Source organism: Hesperophylax consimilis, chromosome 8, assembly GCF_061612785.1.
Source record: "Hesperophylax consimilis isolate HC1 chromosome 8, BYU_Hcon_1.0, whole genome shotgun sequence".
In the NCBI taxonomy this organism is placed as follows: domain Eukaryota; kingdom Metazoa; phylum Arthropoda; class Insecta; order Trichoptera; family Limnephilidae; genus Hesperophylax; species Hesperophylax consimilis.
Window position 1 is genome coordinate 2,568,949 of NC_142843.1, and position 25,283 is coordinate 2,594,231.

General features: G+C 33.1%; 1 protein-coding gene across 3 annotated transcripts; it reads left to right on the forward strand.

Moving 5' to 3' along the window:
- The first annotated feature begins 19,397 nt into the window (after positions 1-19,397).
- Positions 19,398-24,351, forward strand: LOC149421402 (uncharacterized). Of its 3 annotated transcripts, none has more exons than XM_089634380.1 (3): positions 19,398-20,192; positions 20,679-23,080; positions 23,181-24,351. In XM_089634380.1, the coding sequence occupies exons 2-3, from the start codon at positions 20,681-20,683 to the stop codon at positions 24,006-24,008; spliced, it is 3,228 nt and encodes a 1,075-aa protein (XP_089490506.1). In that variant the 5' UTR covers positions 19,398-20,192; positions 20,679-20,680; the 3' UTR covers positions 24,009-24,351. The 3 variants fall into 3 exon arrangements, with proteins under 3 accessions (XP_089490506.1, XP_089490507.1, XP_089490505.1); XM_089634381.1 differs by having other exon boundaries at positions 19,398-19,981; XM_089634379.1 differs by having other exon boundaries at positions 19,398-23,080.
- Positions 24,352-25,283: the final 932 nt, after the last annotated feature.

The window sequence follows — 25,283 nt, forward strand, 5'->3', positions numbered from 1 at the left end:
TCACCGATGTCGATCCACCAATTTTCGAGTTTTGTGAGCACAAACATAATCAGGCTGAATTTTTAAATATTAAGATGTTCCCGAACGTTCCAGACTATTCCCAAATATTCCACAACATTTGAGAATGTTCCGGGATGTTCTGGGATATTGTGGAATGCTCTCGAATACTCTAGAGGGCGAAACATCCAGCCCTTATATCTTCAAAAGCACGCCCTTCAGGTAAAAACGGGAACCTTCTTCGTGAATAGGGGATAGAGGGCTACCACACCATATTTCTCCCTTGATTGTACCGGGACTCTTTTCTGAGTTTTAGCGGCCCGCACATTTGTACACTTACTTTTATAATATAAATTGATTTAACGTAACTATAATATTTTATATCTATAGTATAAACCTATTCTCAAACTACTATCATATTCTATTACCTACGTAGGTACTAATGTTTGGACTTCACAACATTGAGAAAAGCTGCAATACTTTTGATTGAGCAGTCGCAATCTTCCAACATAACAGTTTATAATTCAGTGTATAGCGCATCCCGAATAGTGTATAGTGTATTGGGTATGGTGAATAGTGTATAACGTAGGTATCCTGGTAGCGGGCAGGGGGTACGTTGGTTGCAGCGGCGGCCCCTCAGAACATTGCAATTTACAATGATTTGCCATAATGACGGTCCTCGTCGGCCTGAAAGCAGATTGAGCATAATGAAGCAGACAATTTGCATACATTTGCTGCATCACGTGGAGCAGACGCCCACCTAACCGCCCCACTGTCTAGGTACTTCCTCCTGTACTCCTTTCCACCCTCTACCCCTCTAGCCATCCGCCTCAATCTGCACCCAAAGTAAAGGGGCTCACTAAATACCCTTCATTTATAGTCTTGCAATTAGGCTTGCTGAATGTTTCAGAAGCTCAAATAACAATACCAGTATTCCTGCTCCATTGATCAGTATTTCAAATTATACTCACATGCAATAAATTATAAAATTATACCCTTCTGGTATCTAAGCGATTTGCAATAATCGCTATTCATCTTAGTATACTCTAATTCTCAGAGCTGCTTCGTCTGTCTGTTTTATTTAATGTTGTCCGACAAAACATCGTGATTAGAACCCTCCAGCTATAAGGACTTTTATAAGATCGTTATTTCTCGAACTTTAAGGTTAAATCAAAAACTATAAAGCCAGCCACAAACCTTCAAGTATACTAGTTGCAGGAAATGCGTCGTCAGTAGACGCCATGAACAAAATTTTATTGATGGGATCAGAAGCACATACACCTGAAATCCCGGTTTTAACCGGATTACCAATAATGTGAAGAGATTCTTAATAAATTAGCAATACTCATTAATCTCGGTATACAGTTAAAAAATTCTACATCTCGTAGGATTTTGGAAGTTTGGAGATACGTCCCATTATTGAATTTTGCGCATATCTACTTAGAACCCTCCAGCTACAAGGACTTTTCTAAGACAGTTATTTCTCTAACTTTAAGGTCAAATCAATAACTTTAAGGCCCACACAAGTATACTTGAAGGTGTATGTATAGACGTCAAGTTGAAGGGAAAAGGTGGTCAGTGGACAACATTTTATTGATGGAACCGCAAATAACAAGTATACTTAAAGGTGTGTGGTCATAAGGCCGTACAAGTGTACATGCGCAAGTCTTCAGTTCAAGTATACTTGAAAGTGTGTGGTCATAAGGTCGTATAAGTGTACATGCGCAAGTCTTCAGTTCAATCATACTTGAAGGTGTGTGGTCATAAGGTCGATCAAGTCTACTTGCGCAAGTCTTCAGCTCAAGTATACTTGAAGGTGTGTGGTCATAAGGCCGTACAAGTGTACATGCGCAAGTCTTCAGTTCAATCATAATTGAAGGTGTGTGGTCATAAGGTCGATCAAGTCTACTTGCGCAAGTCTTCAGCTCAAGTATACTTGAAGGTGTGTGTTCATAAGGACGATCAAATATACACGGAAAAAAATAGTAGATATTGCTAATTCATTAAGAATCACTTCAAATTGTTGGAAAAATTAACAGGTCACCTGGTAAACTTTTAGTAAATTACGAATATTTATATCATCACGATGTCATGACAATCCGAATATTTTCGCATTTCGTCATTGTATAATATTATCAAGCCAAATAAATGCACGTGTTCCGACATCGAAACACGTAGAACAATTTCATAATTCGAATGGCAGTCCGCGATGTAACGTGACTTTTCAGCCGTCCCCAAATGTCAGCATAGGTAATCCGTCAATCTATAGTACTTAATGTTCGTTATTTGTTTTGTCCTCAGCATGCACTATTATACTATTCATTTGTAAATAACATGAAATTAATTTCGTTGAAGGACTTAAATTCATTTTATCTTCTAGACGTCAGGAAAATTACTTTAGTTAACTTTTGTACACGCTGAACACTTACTGATAAAAAATATTGCTAATTTATTAAAATTCTATAATTGTAGCATTTTGTCATTATGTTTATAAGGACAAACGCAGCAGCATGAAAACCTATTCCGATATATTTTGAATGTACTAATATTTTACTAGGAAACGGCTTTGGAAGAATCACGTTTTAACAGAATTTTAATACATCAGCCATACTCAATTTTCTGCGTGTACTTTCTATGTTCCTGCCTGCATGCCAATATAGAAATCTATGTAAATACGTATATAACTACCTAATTATTATATAATTTGTGCGTAAAAGTAGGTACCTATCTACCTGTGTATCTAAGATGTGTGAAAATCCTGTATCTAGGTTGTGTATAAGTGACTACCTAGAATAACTCTGCCAGTAAAAATCTTAAGGTTGCAAGAATGGAAACCGTTAATATTAAAGCGTTTTTGTAAAGATTTATTCAAGTAACTATGTGAGTAACTGGTACACGCCATAATTCTCCTCGGAGTCTCGGGCGGCGGTGCTCCGCCCCCGGCCCAGTGCCCCCCGGGCGGGGCGGCCCCCTATTTTTAAGGTGCGTTTATTTCTTTTCGAAAAATATGAATAAATTTATAAGAAATATCCATACTGGTCTATAGATTACTCCAATTTGATTAATCAAAGAGCAGGGCTCGTGCAACGGTGTAAAGATTTAAAAATATTTTAAATTAATCATAATAAAATGTAATTCTGTATAATATCTATCCACATTTTTGATAGAAGGTTCGTAGAAAATGTATTTAACATTCTACGAACCTTGCACCAGTAGCAGCGGTAGTTTCCTGGATGTTTCCGATCTATCATAGATTTCCAAAATTAAATTCGTTGGATTGGTCTTTCGTATTGGTTTTTCCCTCAGATATTAAATAGGGCATTAATATAACTAACAGGTGGTAGATCAAAAAGTGATATTACAAGAATTATTTAAAATATTTTTATAAAAGTTAACTCAAACACTTGTTTTCTTGAATGAATACACAATGAACTCAGCAAATAGACTCGTCGATGACAATGAATTCTATTAGCTTTGGGTAGCAATCACGCACACACAAACAGACAAATATGTATTTCTCTGAAATTCAATGACATTACAGCAGTTTATATACGCAATAAATGTGGGTCTTATCCAATCGGGATTTGGCTCGGTTGGTAGAGTTTATGAAGGTTCAATCCTTGGTCAAATCAATATATTTTTTAAATAAGTTTTAAAAGACTTTTGAGAATAGATGTATTATTAAAAAACTTTTTTTTACCAGTTGTATTTTGGATACACCATCTAACCTAACCTAACCTAACCTAACTAGTATCTAAAGGTAAAAGAGGGTTTGATAAATGACCAAAATCTTGCATTCATGTAACTTTCATCATATATTCATCTTGGCAATATAAATGAAACTCTGCAGAGTCCACCTTATATCCCAACAAATATTGATGAAATGGACTTGGGAGTGGTTTCATTCCAGCACCAATGAAAATTTAATAAACCATTCCTTGAACCGACCCCAGTTGGAAATAAAAAAAAACATAAAAAAAATATCTATCTCGCTCTCCGAAAAGTGTTTTCCACCATCTGTTTTAGGACTCGGCAGATCATCATTTGTTCTGCTATATTTATGATGTATGATCAAGTTCACGAATTTTGTCATTTATTTCGTCTATATTAGTAAGTACTATGTTATAATCTACGTGTTCTTCGATGGCATTATTGCTATGCGCCCGCACATACATATTATGAATATGAATACATAGTTAGATTCGGGCGCGAAAAATAACACTCCATATGTAGACAGAAATAAGGTTTAGCCGCCTGTTCTGGAGGACTTAATTTCCTACATAATAAATTAAAACTTTAACCGGAATGGTGGTTCGTAAGTAGGAGATTTAAAACTTAAAAGAAGCTTTCATATAAATGATACAAAAAATCTAGGCTTATGAAAAGAATAATAATAAATAAGCGATCGAATTTTCAAACCGAAAACACATGATTTTGTATAACTTCGTAGTGCTTCGCATTAACTATCAAGTCATCGCTGTGGAGTGTGGAGCCATTGAAGAAAGAATAACAGTTTGTTCGGTCATTTGTTAGGCTGAGAGGATTTCTTTGTGAATCACTTCATTAGGAGAGAGCTGGAGCGGTATGGACACAGCACAATGCCAAGATGAAATGGTGTTGACCGATAGTGGCAGAACAAGATGATGAAATTGAAAAACAATCGAGGAAAAATTGTCTACCCCTGCTTCAGAAGATTGCCCAAGTTTTCTCGCGAACGATTAAATAATTATTGGCCAGTTTAATGATACAAATGATTATACACTTTGACTGCAACATCACTCGGCCATTTAGGTTTATGGGAAGATTCTTGCCTCTAAATGTCGGAACATACACACACACAATAGGTACATACAATCTGCCTATCAATATTTTCATGTTGCGAGACAAAAAATTTGAATAACATGAACGATGAAATAATTACGCTCTTTAAAATTGGTATAAACCACTGAATAGACAACACACACTAGAAAAAATGTTTTCAATATAGATTTGACTGGAAACAAATCTCGGTACCTTTTGGTTCTAGCACATTTAGCACACACTCTGACCCTTTACTCTCTTGTACTAGCCTGACATCGTAATCCATCCCATTTTATCGAAATGAGAATTTCATGATAAAACACAGTCCTACATTTGAAAATTAAGCAAATAGTGGTCAGACTTTTTGAAAATGAAACACGCCTACATCGCATTTGTTTTGCTATTCTTTAGGCTATTGGTATTTAATTTTCAGAAAGCTGAACATGAATCAATGTTTCTTTTTCTCCTTATAGTGGATAGGTGTAGTTGATAGGTGAAGGTCAAAGTGTTATGATGAGTTCATGCGGCCAGTCGATTAGATCGGGAGGCACCTAGTTCAACACAGATTAGTGTCTCCGAGAAACTAATGAAGGGAACATTCCTCTAAGTTATCGTAATTTTTTTATGGGGTATTACGCCGTGTTCTAAGAGGATCAACTTGCGAAAGATGGCATTACTTCTACATACATAAACACACATTCACCACAATCTGAATCTACACATCTACCATGATGTTGGACACCGCATCGCTGTACGAAACGTTGGCTACAGAAGGAGGAAACGCAACACGGCAAATACTCTAAAAATAAATCAAGATAATACAAAAATGTTCATGTCCTAATGGACATCGTGCACAATTTGAAAGGGGGTGTAGGTTGTAGGTACCGTCGCCATGGGTACTATTTATTTTACCATTTGTCACCTCAAGTATTTCGCTACGTTTGGTGACTTAGTAATGCCCGGGTTAACGAATTGAGGTTTGTCTAGGATCGGAAAAAAATGATTGAGGGATACCTTTTGACCTCTTTAACATGACTATTGACTCACAACCTTGCACCGCAGTGGGAGTAATAGATTCATATGTCCCCCTGAGAGTTTTTACTCATGTCTTATGTATAAGGCATTACGTAAATTTTTTTGGTAAATAATTTATCTTCAAATTAAGTTTGACCTTCTGCCCTAGTATTGTCAAAAACCGTTTAATTTTAAAAATAAAAAGTAGGTAGGTACTAAATTTAATGTTGAATATTTTTTTAAGAACCGATCCAATTTTCTCATTGGAAAAACGAAACCCCGTTACTTTATGAAACACGAGTAGTCCCAACACTTATTATATTATAAAAGTTCCCCTTTTTTCTTAATCATAGTAATTTCACCATCACGCGTCGCGGACTACATGCTGTTAATTTGACAGCAGGACAATATGCTTTAAATTATTGTTCCAATCCATTCTTTAAAAATAATACATTATCCTTTAAGTCGCGTACATTGTATTACATTTAACGGTACAATGTCCACCGTCTCGGGTGACGTTCTTAGGACGAATCAAAGGTATTTTGTAGAAAGGGTGAACATGAAAAGCCATTTTTTGAAGATGTAATTTTGAAAAAATGGACTTTCACAAGAGATTTATAACACATTTCTTTGCGTTTAATGGCAATGCAATTCGACATCTTTCCTAATCAAACTAACTATGTTATTCTCATTTATAAACTGCACTTTTACAGTGGCAAAATGAGGAGCAATTTTTTCGTGGTTTTGTCGAAAATTATCCTTAGTACAAATTATCATCTTTACCACTGTTCTTACTATTGTTATCGGAGTTCTATAAAAAGGTTGTATATCATTGTTGTATTATATATTTTTGTAAAAAATTATCCTCATTACAAATTATCATCTTTACCACTGTCCTTACTATTGTTATCGGAGTTCTATAAAAGGTTGTAAATCATTGTTGTATTGTATATTTGTGTCAAAAATTATCCTTACTACAAACTATCATCCTTACCACTGTCCTTGCTATTGTTATCGGAGTTCTATAAAAGGTTGTATATCATTGTTGTATTGTATATTTGTGTCAAAAATTATCCTTACTACAAACTATCATCCTTACCACTGTCCTTACTATTGTTATCGGAGTTCTATAAAAGGTAGGTACATCATTGTTGTATTATATATTTTGGTCAAAAAATATCCTTACTACAAATTATCATCTTTACCACTGTAAATAGGTACCTACTGTTTTAATAGGTACCTACCTTATTTTATTTACTATTGCACAACTAGCTTTACTAAGTACAAAATTTTATTTAAAAAGTACGTCGTATTCAATTTTATTTCTTCTGTTTGAATTTCACGTTTGTTTTTGGCAATGAATGACTGCAAATCTTTGAAGCAGAAATAAACCCACTTGTCGACATCCGATCGATCTGAAACTCGGCAGATGGGCTCGTTGTCGTAGAAAATGCATTCGGTTGCAATCACGTACGCACAAGCGGAAATTTAAGCATTTCTCTAAAATTGGATGATATTACAGCAGTTAATATACGAAATAAATGTCGATCCTACCAGATCGGCATTTGGAGAAGTCGACTCCAGTTCGTGTGAAGGATGGTTCAATTCTTAGTCAAACAAATTATTTCTTAAAAAAAATTAAAGGCATTTAAAAATAGATGTGTTGTAGTAAAAAATACTTTGTTTGAACGGGTTGATTTTTGAGATTATCAAACTGGTTTTCTGCCTTGTGTTAGGTAATATTAATCTTCCCATGTGAGGATCCATTTATTCCTTTCTACAAAACACCAGCATTATTACTCTTTGAAATAGTTCCATATATTTATTTAGCGGATCATAGAATTCGCGATTCGAATAACAGCGCGTTTCTTGGCACTGTATTTGCCGCCGGAAATAGCGCGTGCGGCCGATGATTAGCGCCACAGGAAGTCACCTCGTGGCACCGGAAGGACGCCATTGTCCGGAAATCACGTGACAAAGTGTCTTTGTAAGATCAAAATGGCAACACCTCCAAACGGCGGCGGTAGAATGGGGTAAATTACACACCAGCCAAGTAATATTGACACTCATTGTTGGGTTAATTCTTTCTCCTAACCCTCCTAAGATGTTTTTTAGACGAAATGTGTAAGGGGTAGTTCAGAGGACAATCAAAACTTGGACCTTAAGAACTAGTATGTTAAATTAACATCCAAGGGGAAAAATTGCAACAGAATTTGGAAATATGCTTTTTTTAAGGAAATTTTTTAAACTAAAATTACGCAAAGAAGTTGAATAATTTTCGGGTAAGCTTTACTGGAGGCCCTGAGAAAAAAGTATCTCTCAGAGCCTATGTCATCTTTGGGGATGCTGTGTTGCGATTCTTTTTATAGAAAGGAAGGATAAGAAGTTCTGGGAAGGAAAAAGGTATTAAGGGTGAGTAGGAATCTGGGTGTCCAAGAGTGACGGATGTATGAATCAAGGCGAGTGCAAAGCGATAGAGAGTCCGGCTGGAGAGGTCAAAAAGTCTCCCTCAACCAGTCTCTCATGAACCCGCGCACTCCTGCTAAGTCACCAAACTTAGCGAACCACTTAGGCTGACTTATGGCAAGGGTGTTGGTTATCCAATAAATGGTTCCCGGGGCGGCGGTACCCACACCCGCCTCCTAAATTAAAAACATAATCTATATATTTTGATAGACAGTGAATCACTAGCTAAAGCATAAATTAAATTTTTACTTGTCTTTATTTTATTTACCTATATTGTTTTGATTTTTTCAGCTGTTAATTTGATTTTTTATTTTATTTTAATCATACTCTAAATGAAATCGTAGACTAATTGCACGGCGCAAACTAGCGTAGCAAGAAGAAAATTCAAGAAAATGAAAATATCTCAGAAGAGATTCCTTCTAGTGAGAGAAATTAAATTACCACAGATTCCTATGTTACATTTTATGAAACTGTTAAAAACTTGTGTTTCAATTGCAAATCCTTCCCCAAGGTACCCCCAAGAGGAATCCGGAATTTTACAGTCGATGTCACGGGCGTAGGTTTGGCCAGTACAATATCAAACACATTTTCAATTACATGCGTTCCAATTATGTCCTAGTTGCAAACTGTATCTAAGTTTCTTTAATAAACAACAAACACTGTTATTCTCAAGTGACCGCTTAGGTAAGTACTGTCTTGTATATTATCTGTCAGTACAAAATATAATAAAATAATAATAATATATGTACATTCTAACGCAACATCACGTTCATTGATCAAATGCATTGAACGTATTGTTTTGTATTATTGATCAACGAACTGGTAGATGCAAAAATATGATAATACTCGTAGTTTGACTGTCTAAACTTGGTAATAAGAAAGATCATTGTAGATATTTACTATATACTTGTACAGCGCCCTTGAGGTGATTGTGCACTAAACCGGCGCTGTACAAATCATCCAAATATTATATTTTTTTTTTAAGCACCGATTTATCGGCAGTGAAACTTAAACTGTTATCAACAAAAAATTGTACAGATTCGAGAAAAGAAGATTTTTCGTTTTAGTATAAAATCTAAGATTTATAAGTGAAGATCATTAGAGACAAATGTGAAAGATTTGTAAGGTTCTTAAATAACTACCTACTTAATTATAAAACAATATATTCATGTATTTTTTTAAAACTTTAAATAAGGAATTATTGTAACAACTTGTCCAAAAAAACTTCACAACCTCAATGACAATTATTTTTTAAAACATTCTTCATGCAGGTATGCAACCGTAAAATTAAAAATGCGAATAAAAAAGTGTAAATAAACAATACGATTTCACATTTGAAAATAGAATCATTACCGGCCACCATCTTTAAACGGAAACGGAACAAACAAATTTACAGACAGACAAAATGCAAAACGGTCAAGTTAAAACAACCATTTTCTTAGTATAATATTTAATCGTTTATAATATAGGAAGAGAAAATAAAACAAATTTCTTCGTCATCTAGAGGATATAATCAGGCCGCTTGACCACAAAAATTGCTTCGTACCCCTTCCTACCTACACACTACAATAACTTTTATAAAGTTTTGCGTTAAAACATGTTTTCTAAGATTTATGACCCAATATTAAATCATTCCATAACAATAGCAAGTGAAAACTTTTCCCCTGAAGTTATGTCCAGATATTTACTGAGCAGTAAACAAATGCTAATAAAAGATGTCTTAATATAATACTTCCCGTACATTTGTCATATCCGGTCACTGCGGCCATGACTGGAGGCGTAACCGGAAACATAATTTTCCTCTTCTTCTTCAATAGTTTAGTGGTTTAGCAGGAGTAGAAAAATAAAATTTGTAATATTTATTAACCTACTAAAGTTATTTCAGTGCTCGATATGAAAATGGAATGCTACACGGAGTGACTAAAATTGAATATTGCTAATTTATTAAGAATCTCTTCAAATTATTCGCAATCCGGTTAAAAATAGATTTCAAGATCGTAACGAATGAATTATTTTTTTTTAAAAGCAAGCCAAACATTCCCGGCTTATGAAAAACCTGTACTACCACAGTAAGCGGGAAATGTTTGCTTGTGTTGTGATGGATGACTTAAACACACTACGCCTGGATGGGACCCAAACCGAATGTATTATCACGATGTCGGAACAGATGTTCATAAAAAATCGAAGAGTCATTTTAGTTTTTTTTTAATTTTATTTCTTAATATTTTTAATTTAAATTCGTTTAATTGACATAATTTAAACACAATTAATTTTCTTCACATACATAATTGGTCACATAAAATTGTAAAATGGGTGCCTCAGCACAGATAAAGCACCCTGTGAGGATTATATTAACAAATGAGATTTAAAAAAAAACCTAACCTAACCTAACAATTTAAAAAATGTTTGTTTGTACTCATCTGCTTTAATGAAATATAAATATTCCCTTAGTTTATTTGATGAAAGCGGTCATCAACACTAACTAACTAACCAACCACCACGCCGTTTCCCCGCAGGGGTAGGCAGAGAGTCTCATCGTCTTACATCGTCTCATACATACTCTTCTATTATTCTGACTCTTGACATGACCCGACTCAAGTATCTGATTCACTTGGTCGTGCCATGTCTTCCTAGGGCGTCCCCGACTTCTGCTACCATTTACATTTGCATCATTATTTATTTATTTATTTATTTTGTAAGAAACAGACAGCTTTTATATAATATGCAATGATAGATATAAATATACAAATTAATTGTAGTCAAGGCACAGAAGTTTCTTATGTTAAAGTGCATTAGAAATGAAGTTTTAGTTTCTTAAAATTAATTTGGTGTTAAAGGAAGGGGAGAGGAAGAGGAAAATAGGAAGAGGATAGGAGATGCTTCCGATACATTCCATACTCTCATATTAATAATCGATCGTACGCAGTACTTCATATCGATATTTCTTTAGGTTATTAGCAAAAATGTCAATGCTGTAAAAATTTTTATTATATTGTGCACATATCCGAGGAATTGGGGAATTTTTTCGAATGTTTGTTCTACACGAGGGTAGATAAAATAAATCAGATTGTCGGGTTGATCTAGACGGAATATGAAAATTTATTAAATTGGTAAGTTCTGGTGAGTCCAGACCATTATTTAGGATTTTAAATAATAGGATTTAATCAAAAATTAGACGTCGTGTTTGGAGGGAGTTAAAATTATGAAATTTAATGGATTCGGTATAATAAAATTATTATATTCTCCTTTCTTCGCTCATTCGATCTACATGCCACATCTAAGCGCCCCTTTCTTGATATTACTCATTACATCAGCCTTGCACTCATTGCGGATCTCCACATTTCTCACACGATCATACATGGCTTTTCTGCACATACGCCTCAGGGATCTCATTTCTACAGCATTCAGTCTACTTTCATCCTTTCTTTAATTAAGTTGAAAACAAGTGTTATTCATATTCATTTTTGCGTACTAAGCGTGAAGCGGAATTTGACAAGTTCATCAAACTCTCGAACGGTATCCAAATTGTATTGAACGGTATCCATTCATAAAAAATGCACAGCTTTTCTTAAATTCCGTATGTTTTCTAAAATTCCACAGCTTTTCTGACTGGAATTTATGGGTCAGAACAAATGTTTTCATTTTGAGACAATTCATGTAAGGAATTAATATTCCTGACCTATAATATACAGGCGTCTAAAAACCTATAATTTCCTGCGTAAAAGATTATAATTTATTTGAGAGGTTAAAAATGACATATTTTGACAATGCTAAATACCGTTGAAAACACAGCATTCTTGACATTTTGCTGTGTTCAGTTCTCACATACCTAAAGATTTTCTTTATTTTTCAAGAAAAACTCCAATTTTGTTTCGAAAGCAGATGGCGATCTATCTCATAAACTTGCGTTGTTGATCAAAAGCAATATGATGTTACTGTAAAACCTAGTGTAGGAGTATCTTAAAATACGTGATACAAGATTGTATGATAGCTTGCAGCATAAATTTATTGAGAATCTTAATGCCTTCCCGCAGTTATAATAAATGGTGGTAACTGGTATAGTGGGTGTGTTGGTGAGTGTGTATGTGAGTAGCTGTGTAGTGTATAGATGTGTAGTATTATACTTGAGTAGGTGTAAGGTGGGGATAGTTGGCTATGAGCGAACCAATGGCGAGCTACTGTGCGAACGGTCACGCAAACTAGCGAGCAGTTACGAGAGCGTATGTGTTATTAGGGACACCAACCAACAAAATATACGTGAAAACTATTCAATTTAATATAACTATATAAAAATGGATAAAGTAACGAAGAGTGGGATAAATTAGGTGGTTACGAGGAGAAAATATGAGAATTGCTAATTTATTAACACTTTTTTTTTTCAAATTATAAGTAATCCGGTTAAAAACTGGATTGCAGGCTGTTTTCTGAAAAACTTTTAGTAAATTTGTAATAATGTCATCACACTTGTTCACTCACCTGCGTTTATCTTGGTAGTATATAATGACGAAATGCTATAATGTTAGGATTTTTATGAACACGTGTTTCGACATCGTGACAAAACGTTCGTATTTTACTTAAAGTTTTTTTTTGAAAATCGATTTATTCTTTAATGGCCTGCAATCCCGTTTTTAACCGGATTTGAAAGTTCATTTTCCCTCCCAACGGTCTTGAGCCAGTGATAATATGGTATCTCCGAATTGGGGTATGGATGTGGCTGAAGGGAGGGGAAGGAGATGAGGAAGAGGGAGGTGGGTACGTATCTGGAAATTCAGATCTAGTCATTATAGAATTGCTAGTCGAGAGCCTTACCCTTCTACCACGGAGGCCAGAACATAATATCTACGTTTTCGGCATTAGTTAAAAGATGTTTGCTTGGGTTCACCACCCTTTGAAACTTTGTATATATTTGAAACAAATATTCATTATAATCGACTAAAATCGATTATAATCGACTATAATCGACTATAATCGACTAAAAGGTTCTTTCGAATTATCTTCCATTTTAGTTGAGTTAACTTATCTAACTTTTTCAGCAAAAATAAAGTTTGGTTAACTCATGCTAAAAGTTTAGTTAACTTATGCTTAAAGTTTAGTGTGCCCAAGTTGCGTGACGAATGTGTAACCTAGTAGAAGGCAATGTTGGTAGAACCAGGCTGGGAACTGGGACTGCGGTGAAGTTATCGAAGTTAAGTCTCTGCATACGTTATAAGGCTCATGAATATGCTAAGCAGAAAAAAAACCTTCTGAATATTGAAGAGCTTTGGACGGGAACCAACCAACCAACTACGTGCTGTGTGTGTGTCTGTATTTTAATACCTGGAAGAAGTTAGTAGACGAATACATGAAGCGTTTTTTGGTAGCTATATGTGTAGATACTTACTACTTATGTACGTTAATATAATCGTTTTTAAGGATGTAAATAACACGTCTGAGATCTATATTTAAGTGGGTATGTACCAACTTTATTACATAAGTATGTACATCGTTTTATTTATTACAAAATAATACAAGATTTCAAATTATAACAGTAGGTAAATATATAATGATATTTTCCTTGTGATTTGAACGACACAGTCAATTAAAACACAATGGAGTTTCTCTGTAAGGAAAGAAGAGATTTATTTTGTTAATCTCACAAGATTTACACAAAGAAAAGCATTCAGTAACAAAACATTACCAGTAAGGAAAGAAACGACATTTAATGTTATTAATTGTTATGTCAATTCCTTAATCACAATCACGAGAGCAATTATCAATTATTGAAATTATACCCATAGATTATTTTTACTATGTCTTAAGACTTAAACCATAGATTACGAAATATCGAGTCGACTTTGTAGGTAGGTACTGTGGCGCACATCCAGCCAGTGACAGTCCACGACACACAGCCACAATGACGAGACAAGCTCGGCATTGCCTTGAATTAAAAAAAAATAATATTTTTCTTTACACATATTTTAAATAAATACATATTTTCCTGATTATTCTACTACTCATATAATGTGAGCTCCAGGAGCTCGCGTTTATCATAGGTATATAGTATGAAAAATAAAATAATTCTTAAAAGGCGATGTGTAAACAAATTTTTTGAGTGTGATAGAGTGCCATGTTCGAAAAATTCGACATTATTGATAATAACCCAGAAAGATTTGTTAATTTGTTTTCGAAAATTCTTTTTTTTTTATTTTACCTATGAACACGGTCTCGCAGTCTCTCTTGATAGCCATACCGATATTGATAACGCAATAAAAAATAAATTAAAAAATATATATGATTTAACACGTTCAACACGCTCTTCTGTCCTGTTCAAGGTGGATCAATGCAAAACGAACTCTAAGCAGAATTCTTGCCTGAACAGGCTATGCAATAATTACAATAGCGTATTATCCAAGGTTGATATTTTCAGTTGCGAACTTACCAAATACAAGAGGTCCATAAAAGAATATTTCTCTGATGGTTTGTGAATAATGTTATGTCTCTATTTTTATATTTCTATTATGATTTGATTTATATCTACAACCTCTCTCTGTGGCTATTAATGTATTGATAAATGTTTTGTTTTGTAAATTTTTCATTTTATATAATCTTTTGTTTATATAAATTTTTGAATGCATATTCCTTTCTTACAAATTTAATTTACTTATTCCTTATTATGCTGTCTCAGTCACAAGGAGGAAATCCATAATTGGTTTTATGTTGGCTATATAATACTTATGTACAAACTGAAATAAATGTACGAGTAAACTGTCGATTTCCCTAAAATTAATAAATAAATAAATCGATTTTATGTAGACCTATTAACTTATTATATTTTATGTATGTACATTTTACCGTTTTTCGAGTAGGTGTGGTGGTTATGCCTTTGGTTTTCATTGACATACATCGACACGTAATATCGTACGTAGAGAAATTAGTAGGTATTGCTAATTTATTAAGAATCTCTTTAAATTATTGGTAATAATTAAACACGGGATTGCATGTCTTAAGAATGAATTCACAGGTTTCCTGATAAACTTTTATTAAATGACTAATATATTATCACGTGCATTTGCCTTTAACACGCTTTTAACCGGATTACCAAGTATTCAAAGAGATTCGTAATAAATTAGCAAAACTCATTTTTGTCTGTGTACCTATGTAATACATAATGCGTAAATGCGATAAAAAGTCCACTTGATATTTTGTAAATTGTTATAATATTGTAGTAATAATTATAGTATTACTACAATAATAAACAAATAATGGCGTTACAAAATATTATAAAAAACATTTTTTAAAGAATTTTAGCTTCAATGTAGAGAAGTGGGCTTTGATTTTGGAATAGGAATAGACTAGAAGTGGAGCGTTAATGCTTATACAGTAAGTTTTAGGTTAAATAAATTAACTTATAAAGCGCTTTTGAGGTTATTTTTCCTTTGTTAACCTGATTTTGTCTCCCAGGAACATCCTCTTTTGTCAACTTGTCCAACGTTTATTATCATTTATTATCACATGTTGGCACTCCTTTATCGACATAATTATTATTACTCTGTTATAATATTTTGCTAGATTATACATGTGAAAAAGTCCCTTTTTCATACATATTAATATTCTGTTTAAATAAAATATTCTCTGTTATTATAACATTCTAGGCTTTAATATAATTTACTTTATATTAATAACTATTCATTATCATAAAAACCTCATACCTCGATTTATGTCAGGTTTTATACAAACCTAGTATTCATTCAACTATTTCTACACTAGTGGATATTTCTTTTAATTATGTATTGTTTAACTGCACTTCTATTAACAACTGTATCACTTGCAACAATATTTTTGTGTACACATTACTTGTTCTGTAATCACTCTATTGTATCACTCTATTGTAAAAGCCATTTTATGGCGTTTAAATAAATAAATAAATAATCCAAATGCTGTAAGACCCTGCGCAGAAAAGTTCCACACTGAAGTGCGCTGCGGAGCGTTTTCTTACTGCAGCGAACTTAATTTTCTGCGCAGGTCTTGCAGCATTCGGTTTATGTCGATTGCTTACCAACCCGTGGGACTACGGGCTTACTCTACTTTTCAAAACCATCTAAGTGTCCTTTTATTAATAGTGTTTGCTAGGCGTACAACGACCTTGCGTAAGTTTTGTATTTGTTTATCAGCAATACGCCTTAGACTATATATCAATATTTTATGCTTCAAAGCTCATGATGTAAATAACTGGGTCGGTATAAAAAATTTGTGTACATTTCGTGAATAGAGAGTTCGCTATTTTGGGTTTTTATTGCCTTTGTACCTACCTACCTACACAGATTTTCTGCTTAGCGAAGATTAACAATTTGCATAAATTGGGTGTGGGTAGTTAGGTTAGGTTGGTTTAGGTAGAGTATGTAGACACGAGATTGTAGGTAGGTACTTACCTATAATCTCGCGTCTTCAACGATTTTTTTAATGTTAACCATAAAATCTAAAACCCAGCAACAGAACGGATAATGACGGGCATTAAAAGACATTTTATTATTCACGGAACGGTTTCACATTTAAAGAACTAATCCATTTAAATAAAATGTAGGAGATAATAGCACGGGATCATGGTCTGAACGGTCTCCGACGACATCCAACTTAATACGATAATGGAGGTCGCTTTGCGGGAACAACAGATACAGAGCTATAATCATTCAAGAATTATCTGGGATATTCACAGAAAACTACAATTTTTGTACCGATTCATTTTAAATTATTTGATTATACTGTTTCGTGAAAAGGTTTCAGACCGGACTTGAGACTTGCAAGCTTAGATAATAATATTGTCTTTGATCTTTATTAAGTTTCTGAGAACTGTTGCGAATTGTCTTGTGTGTGTGTTTTTTTGTTCTTTAATTTAACGACATCGTTTTGTGTAATTTAAATGGTTGTGAATGAACCATTTTTAAAGGTTTTAATAGACGTAATTATTGCGTTAAAGGTTACCTCAAGGAAATTTGTTTATAATACGATTTAAAATGAATATGCATACCTAGAATCCTTGGAGAATTCCGACAGTCTTTAGGAAAGGCCTTCACTCTTCCTGGTCTCCCTCCATTTGATTTTGTTTACACTAACTCCACACATGATGCTTTGACATCTTGGGGGATGCTGTGTGAAGAGGCTTTTAAGGAAAGGACGAAGAGGAGGCTCTGAGAAAGAAAAAGATAGAAGACGGCGGTACCTATACAAACCGCCCAAAATAAGGAAATTATCGTGATTTTCATCCTCTCTACATTCTCAAAACATCTAAGGGTCGCTTTTCTAATCTTGTTCGTTATCAAACAGTAAACAGTTATAAAGATTGATGTACTTAATTTTGCAGACGTCCGAAAAAGGATCCAAAAACCAACTAATTTTTAAATATTTTAATTAGTAATAATTAAAAACAATATTGGCGACTCTTAAATGAAAATTTGAAACAGAAACATCAGAAAAGGTTTTGTCGCATCTAGGAATTGAGCCCAGGACCTCAGTCTTGCCGGAGATTTGCTTTACCACTGATCTAATTCGACCCTATCCCCTTCGGCTATGTATAACTGTATACTTCGACTGATAACTGTCAACATCTTGATTTTCTTAACTCACATTTTTACTGGCTGCTATCTTTATGTACACGGAGAAAAATGAGTATTGCTGATTTTTTTTAAAACCTGTTAAAAAGATGATATAGCAGGTCATTTCCTAATAAACTATTAATACTTTCATAATATAACACTTGTTCACGCAGCTGCGTTTAACCTATTATATAAATATCTTTGATTATATAAATGTCTAGATAGAGTGTCGCACTGTTATTCCAACAGAAAGAACAGGCCAGATTTGAAATACTTGTGTGCGTGTCACGCACACAAGTATACGCAACCTATATCGTTGACGTAAGCGCTTAACGTCACTGTAGGCGTATTGAGTGATACCAGCTCCCTAGTATTTCCCAAAAAAGTTGGGAAAAAATATGTTTCGATTTTTCGGGACCTATAATTCGTTTAATTTTGAATTCATTTAAGTAAGATAGTTTTCTACATAAATATAATGATATAAATGAAAAGAAAATCATTGTTAAAAGAGATTTATTTTTATTTGATTATTTTTAACAAATAAACAAGAAATACGGAAAATAAGAAAGATACATTCCTATACGCTGCCAAATGGCCGGCAGGTATCGCTGTGTCTAAATTTAAATTTTTATCATCATCAATTAAAGAAGGTGGCCCACAACCAGGTAAATCTATACCTACCTAAAAATATATAGGATCATTAGGCATTCTGTAAAATATGCATGAATAAAATTAAAAGTTTACTTGATACTTCACCAAACAAACCTGTCACATTTTTTTGTAATTTTAATAGATAAACAAATTTAGAATTCATAACTTTTTTAAATATAGTGTCAACCCGAAGAATTTACAAACACTTAAACACAAAGACAAACTTTCACAATTATAATATTATTATATACAGGGTGTATCGGCAAGTACCCGACAAACTTTAACCAGCTATTCCTCAGCACATTTGGAGTAAAAAATGTTATGGGCGCTTTGCTGTCCGGTAACATTTTTTTTCCATTAAAAACAAAAAATAAATTAAAAATCCACACTCCGTCACTGTCATTTGCATTGTTTCTCGTGTTCAACAGCTGTTATTAGCAAGTGTGTCAAAAAGTGTCCTCGCTCTTTCGTACACACTAAATAATAATAGTTAAAAATGAGACGAATGGTGCCGTGCCATTTCGTTGTGATTGTAAATGCGCGCCAACGTAGGTACGTGCATACATTATTCAACGAAACTCGAAAAAAATATTGCCAGACGGGTTCTCAAACTTTGACAAAGGATAAAACATTGGTGACATGTGATGAAAATATGAATAATAAATTTTTTATTAAAAAAAAATGTTACCGGACAGCAAAGTGCCCATAACATTTTTTACTCCAAATGTGCTAAGGAATAGGTGGTTAAAGTTTGTCGGGTACGTGCCGATACACCCTGTATAGTGTACTTTGGGTAATTATTAAAACCTATTTTAAAATTAAAAACGCACTCATGATTCACGATTCTTATATGAGTATTTCTCAAAAAAAGTGTACATTTTGGAAAAATAAAGTGTGCCTAGAAACAGTTCAAAAATTACACATGTTTTTAATTAATCATACAAAAAAAATATGCACCATTTTGTAGAATAAATATTACACTTTAACATATCGAAGAATAAACATTACAATCGTATTAATTCGCAAATATTTTAATTTTTTAAAAAATATCGATTTTTACCTTCCATACAAAATAAAATTGCCACCCTACCCACCTCATTTGTTTATACTTCATAAAATGCGATAATAACGTTATAATTTGTGATTTTTTGTAAGTTTTAGGGTCTTAATTAAATGTAGTTTCTGTACAAAGTAATTTTCTATGGGGTTTCATAATAAATTAATAATTTATGCACAAAAAACAAAATGAGACATAGTCATTTACTTTTTAGTAACTACTCTTTAGTTACGTTTTATTAGTACTTCCACCGTAATTTTTGAACCCATTTGTAAAATTTAACATGGGCAACACTAGCCTCTTTCTGATTAGTTGTTGGTCTGACTTCTCCGCCATAACATTAATTGTTAAAATCAGTAACAACGTGTTTCTTTAGTGGGACCACTATTTCGTAACAGGAAATATTATAGCCTTTTTTCACAAAACGGTAAGTCTTTTTCTACTCATCTTTTTGTAATATGTGCGGAACGAACATTGCTAAGCTTACATATTAACACTTTTAAATTTTATCAAACCATTGACTTTTTATAACATAAATTCTTATTACAATTTCGTAACGTTTGTTATGAATTTCGTAACGTAACGAAAAAGTTCAATGTAAAGCTGAGTGTACACAGTTACAACGTGATTAAGAAAACGTAAGTATATTGTTAGTGTGTCTAGCATTTTTATGAAAGTCTTATCTAAGTTTGGTAATAATGTAATATATTATGCACAATGCACAAATATACATATGTATTTAGATATAATAGGAAAAAAATAAAATTTATTATACCATAGAGCAGATCTGTTGATGGCGCTGGAAAGTAGGTAGGTTGTAATACATAGGATGCGCTGGAAATTCCTGATGGTCAATGGCAGAGCAGGTTTCGTCGGACTTGTATGTTTTATCATCGCGATTATATGGCATTATACATAATGACAAGTACTTGAAGATCAAGCTGAGCCGTCCAATACTGGTTTTATTTTAAATAAGCTTTAGGCACTCATACACACTATCCGTTCTACAGGCGCTCTATACAATATTTATAAGTGCCTTAAGTTTTTTATAAAAGCTTATTTAAATATAAATTTATTTTTATTTACTCTGATAAAACCATAACTACAGCATAACTTTTTTTTAGGAATGCCCCCAAAAACGAATGCCGAAAGGCAAAAAGCTTACAGAGAAAGACTGAAAAAGGAAAAGCCAAATAAATATGAGGAAATCCGAATTAAGCATTTAACAAAAGTTAAAGAAAATATCAAAAAGAAAAAAGAAATTCTTACAGAAGAAGAAAAAGAAGAGCTACGAGCAAAGTGGAGACAAGCCAATGATAAAAGAGCTGAAAGAAAGAAAATGGCTAATCCTATGACACAAGACAATAATACATTTGAAGATAGAAAAAATGATAAAAAAATCCTAAAGGAAAGACTACAAAAGCTGACTGAAGAAAATACTCGATTAAAAAGTCGAAATAAGAATTTAAGACAGTGCTGTAATCGGATGAAAAGGCAAGTGAACATTCTGAAAATATTATTGCATAAACAAACTAAAACTAATAATGATGCTATTTCCATTGAAACTACTGAAACTCCACGGTGTGACGATACACCATTAACGAAATCAAATAGTTTTTTAGAAGAAACTTTACCAAATGTGTCCACGCCAGAAAAAGATAAGGTGAAAAGAAAGCTAATTTTGCTAAATACAATTACAGATTCTTTAAAGACAGAGTTCAATAAAGCAGATCCCAGAGAAAAGAAAGTACTAAAAAAAGTAGCTACAAACCAAATAGTAAATAAACACAAATTAAAAACAGCTATTTCTAATGTTCTTGGGCTGAAAGGAAGAATTAGAATGACGAAATCAAGTAACCAAATTAAAAAGAAATACCAGAAAGAAATCAAAGATTTCTTTGAAAGAGAAGATGTAAGTAGATCTAGCGCGGGAAAAAACGAGTGCATAACGAGAAACAAAGAAAAAGTACAAAAGCGATATTTAATTGAACCAATATACAAGCTCTACAGAAAATACAGGACAGAAGGTGGTAAAGCATCTATACAAACTTTTTATCGGTTCCGACCGTTCTCCGTTGTGAAACCAAGACTTCAAGATAGGAATACTTGTGCTTGCATAAAGCATTGCAATTTATCTTTCAAAGCAAAATCGTTGAAGAAGCTAGGTTTGCTTCAAACATCTGACATTGATGAACTTATGAAAAATGTCACTTGCAGCAAATGTTTCAAATGCATGTACTCCGAGTGTTCTGAATGCAAAGATAAGAAACCAGATATTGATTTGACCATAAATGAAGATAGTCCCGTGCAGTGGCTTCAATGGAAAATGGGAATACATATCTATACTAAAATTGGAATAAAGAAATCTGAAGAAAAGCAGACAAAGAAGTATTCAAAACAAGTAGTGAAAGGAACTGTGATTACATTAGTTAAAGAATTTCAAGATGATGTACAAAAATTTAAAACTCATTACTTCAATGTTTTGCATCAGTACCTAGCATGGAAAAAGTGTATTGAAAACCTTGATGAAGACGAAGCTGCATTGATTTGTGATTTTTCAGAAAACTTTTCATGCAAGCAGTCGGAAGAAATTCAGGCTGTACACTTCGGAGGATCCAGGAATCAGGTCACATTGCACACTTGCGTACTTTACAGAAAAAATGTGAATCCCAAATCCATATGCTCCATATCCCCAAATAATGAACATGGTCCTGGAGCAATCTGGGCTCATTTGGATCCAATAATGAAACTATGCAAATACTTTAACATTAAAAAGATTCATATCTTTTCTGATAGTCCTGCAACTCAGTACCGCCAAAAACATAATTTCTTTTTGTTCCAAAAAAATATAAAAGATTACGGATTTAAATATGCAACTTGGAATTTCTTTGAAGCCTCTCATGGAAAAGGCCCAGCTGATGGGGTTGGTGGAGCATTGAAACGACAACTTGACAATCATATTTCACACGGCAATGATATAACCAACGCAAAAGAAGCATATGACTATTTAATGGTTAATAGCAAAGTAAAAATGTTTTATATAAATGAAAACGACATTCAAAAGATGACCAAAATGATACCTGAAAACATTGTTCCTATAAAAGGTACAATGAAGCTGCATCAAATTTCAACGGATGGCAACACGTCAATTAAATATAAATTGCTGAGCTGCTTTGATTGCAATAAAAATATCTGTTGCAATTGTTACTACACAAAAGAACACGAACTTCTATCCAACACCCTATCAGAACCAAAAGCACAATGTAGTTACATACGTCAAGCCTTGAAAAAACAATACCCACCAGCTAAAAGATTCAAAAGAACAAATAGTTCTACTACGACCGAAAGTGATATCAGTTTAATTTTACGTAGTGATTCAAATCTAATAGATATGGAATTTGAGAATGAAGGTCATTTAAAGATAACAGATGACGGAGAGAGTTTTAAAAACATAGGAGTGAAAGTTGATTTGAGATTAGATATTAAAGAGAAAACGCATTTTAGGATCAAAGACAAGGAAACGCAGGTAAAAATCTAATAATACCCCTTAGAATTCTGAAATTTCGAATAGTATCAATGGGATTATTAATAAAATACACTTCAATGATTATTTTTTTAATTTTTAGGACTCATCAAATAAGGAAAAAGGCAAGAAACGAAAACCCACAGAAAAAGAAAAAGCAACAATGTCATCTTCATCAAAACTTATATCTGCAAACCGTACTTTCTATGATACTGAAATAAAATGCCTCAAAGAAGAAGGATTAATAACTGAAGACGAAACATATTCTACACAACACGATGAAGAAAAAATAAAAAATAAAGGAAAAGGAAAAGGAAAAACAACAGTAAAACACCAACAAGTTATAGAAGAACAAAAATATCCCATTGATATAATACAAACAGATGACACAGAAAAACAAAGTAAAGAAATAAAAAGTCATATGATAGAAGGGTTAACCACTGATTTAAATTCAATGCCAATAATTTTTTTCGACGATTTAGTAACTGACGAAGTTATAATTACAGTTGATAAATATTTGTCGGATGCAATAACATTTAATGAAGCAGAATTTAATTTCAATAATTTTGATGACAACATCGGAGATGTTATAATAGGAAATAATAATGCCATAGAAAATAACACTGATATTGAAAATATGAATAATGAAAATGAAATTGAAGATTCTCACAAAATCAAAGATAAACCATGTGGAGTGACTATTCTTAAAAACGAAAAACTGGAAAATATCCATACAAAAAAGAAAGTGGTTCGTAAGGGCCTTATCTCTAAATCTCTATCACTAAATGACTATATTCATGCGCCAAAGCGGAGTGATAAACCAAAGACTGAAAAACTGACTGTGAAACCAAATGTGTCTTGGAAAGATTTCAATTATTATAAAGATGAGGAAGAAATTTATAAAACGCTAATGGATAGTGATTCAAACTAAATAATTGTATGTTATTAAATTTTTAATAGTTTAAACAGTGCCTGTTCTTTAACTTCTTAAGATTTGTTGAATATCGTGTTAGGTACTTAAATTTGGGAGCTGATAATTTGATTAAAAAAAAAATATTTGTACTCCCTTGTTTTTTTTAAGCCCCTTACAACGGGTATAACAAAATACAAGTATTTGGGTCGTGAGTTTATGTATGTTTGTAGTATGTACAATAAATAAAAAAGTAAAGGATAATTACTTACATTTAAAAAAGACGACAACAAATTAAATTTAATAAATAATAAAAAAAGTAAAATAAAATTTGCCATTGTGTAAACAAGCCTTATGTTTACTATTTAGTTACGTCTTATGACTATTTCGTAACACTATTTCGTAACTACATTTTCGTTACGTACATTTATTTTGAGAAATACTCATATTTCTTAAAGAGATGAATCATTTAAATTTACTGAATTTAAAGTTAATGTTCTTTATAAATAGAACGGCGTCATTTACGCCTTGCAATGTTTACCTTATGTGGGTATTTTAATTTGAAGAACAGGCAACCCTGTAAACAATGCGTCAAAATATGGCGTTGTCAAGACTAAATTACACTAATAAAACTGAATTGTTTCTTTAACCAAATGGTTATTATATGGCTTTGAAAAGGTAATTTACCTATGATAGGTAATATTTTTAGTTATTTTCAATCGTCCTTTGTAATTTCTGCACACTGTTATAGCGCAAATCGTCATTTTCAAATGTCACACAACACGTGTTTACCGCACAGCGATAGTTTCACAACTGAGCGGACTGAACGAGCTTATCAGCCAACAGTTGGCCGATATTTTTTTTGGCGTTTCGTCGCTCGAACGCTCAATCTAGACATTTATATAATCAAAGATAAATATATATAATGACGAATGTGAAAATATTCTAAAATTCTCCACAGCAAATTCGTGTTTTACTGATAGTTTAATATAAAATCTGTCAATTCATACGTTAAAGGCCCACAGTCCTGCTTTTAACAGGAATACGTTTAATTTGAAGACATTTTTAATGTATTAGCAATATTTTAATATCAGTAAGTTTTCTCAACAAAATGCAACCAAGATAGTGTCTTCGATAAATATATCCATTATTATTTTTATTTGCGACATCTATTGACTTTTCTAATCGATGTATCGAAATCTAGAATGAATATTTTATTATGTTCAAAATTTTTACTAAAATTCCACACCAGCGACATACCCGACTGCAGAGATTGGTTAATACGTCAAGATTGTA

What these genes read in the sequence shown, in the direction of transcription:
- LOC149421402 (XM_089634379.1), top strand. Translation starts at nt 20,681, where the DNA reads ATGCCCCCAAAAACGAATGCCGAAAGGCAAAAAGCTTACAGAGAAAGA. An exon ending in TCAAAGACAAGGAAACGCAG is followed by an intron (nt 23,081 to 23,180) that starts GTAAAAATCTAA and finishes TTTAATTTTTAG; the next exon opens with GACTCATCAAATAAGGAAAA.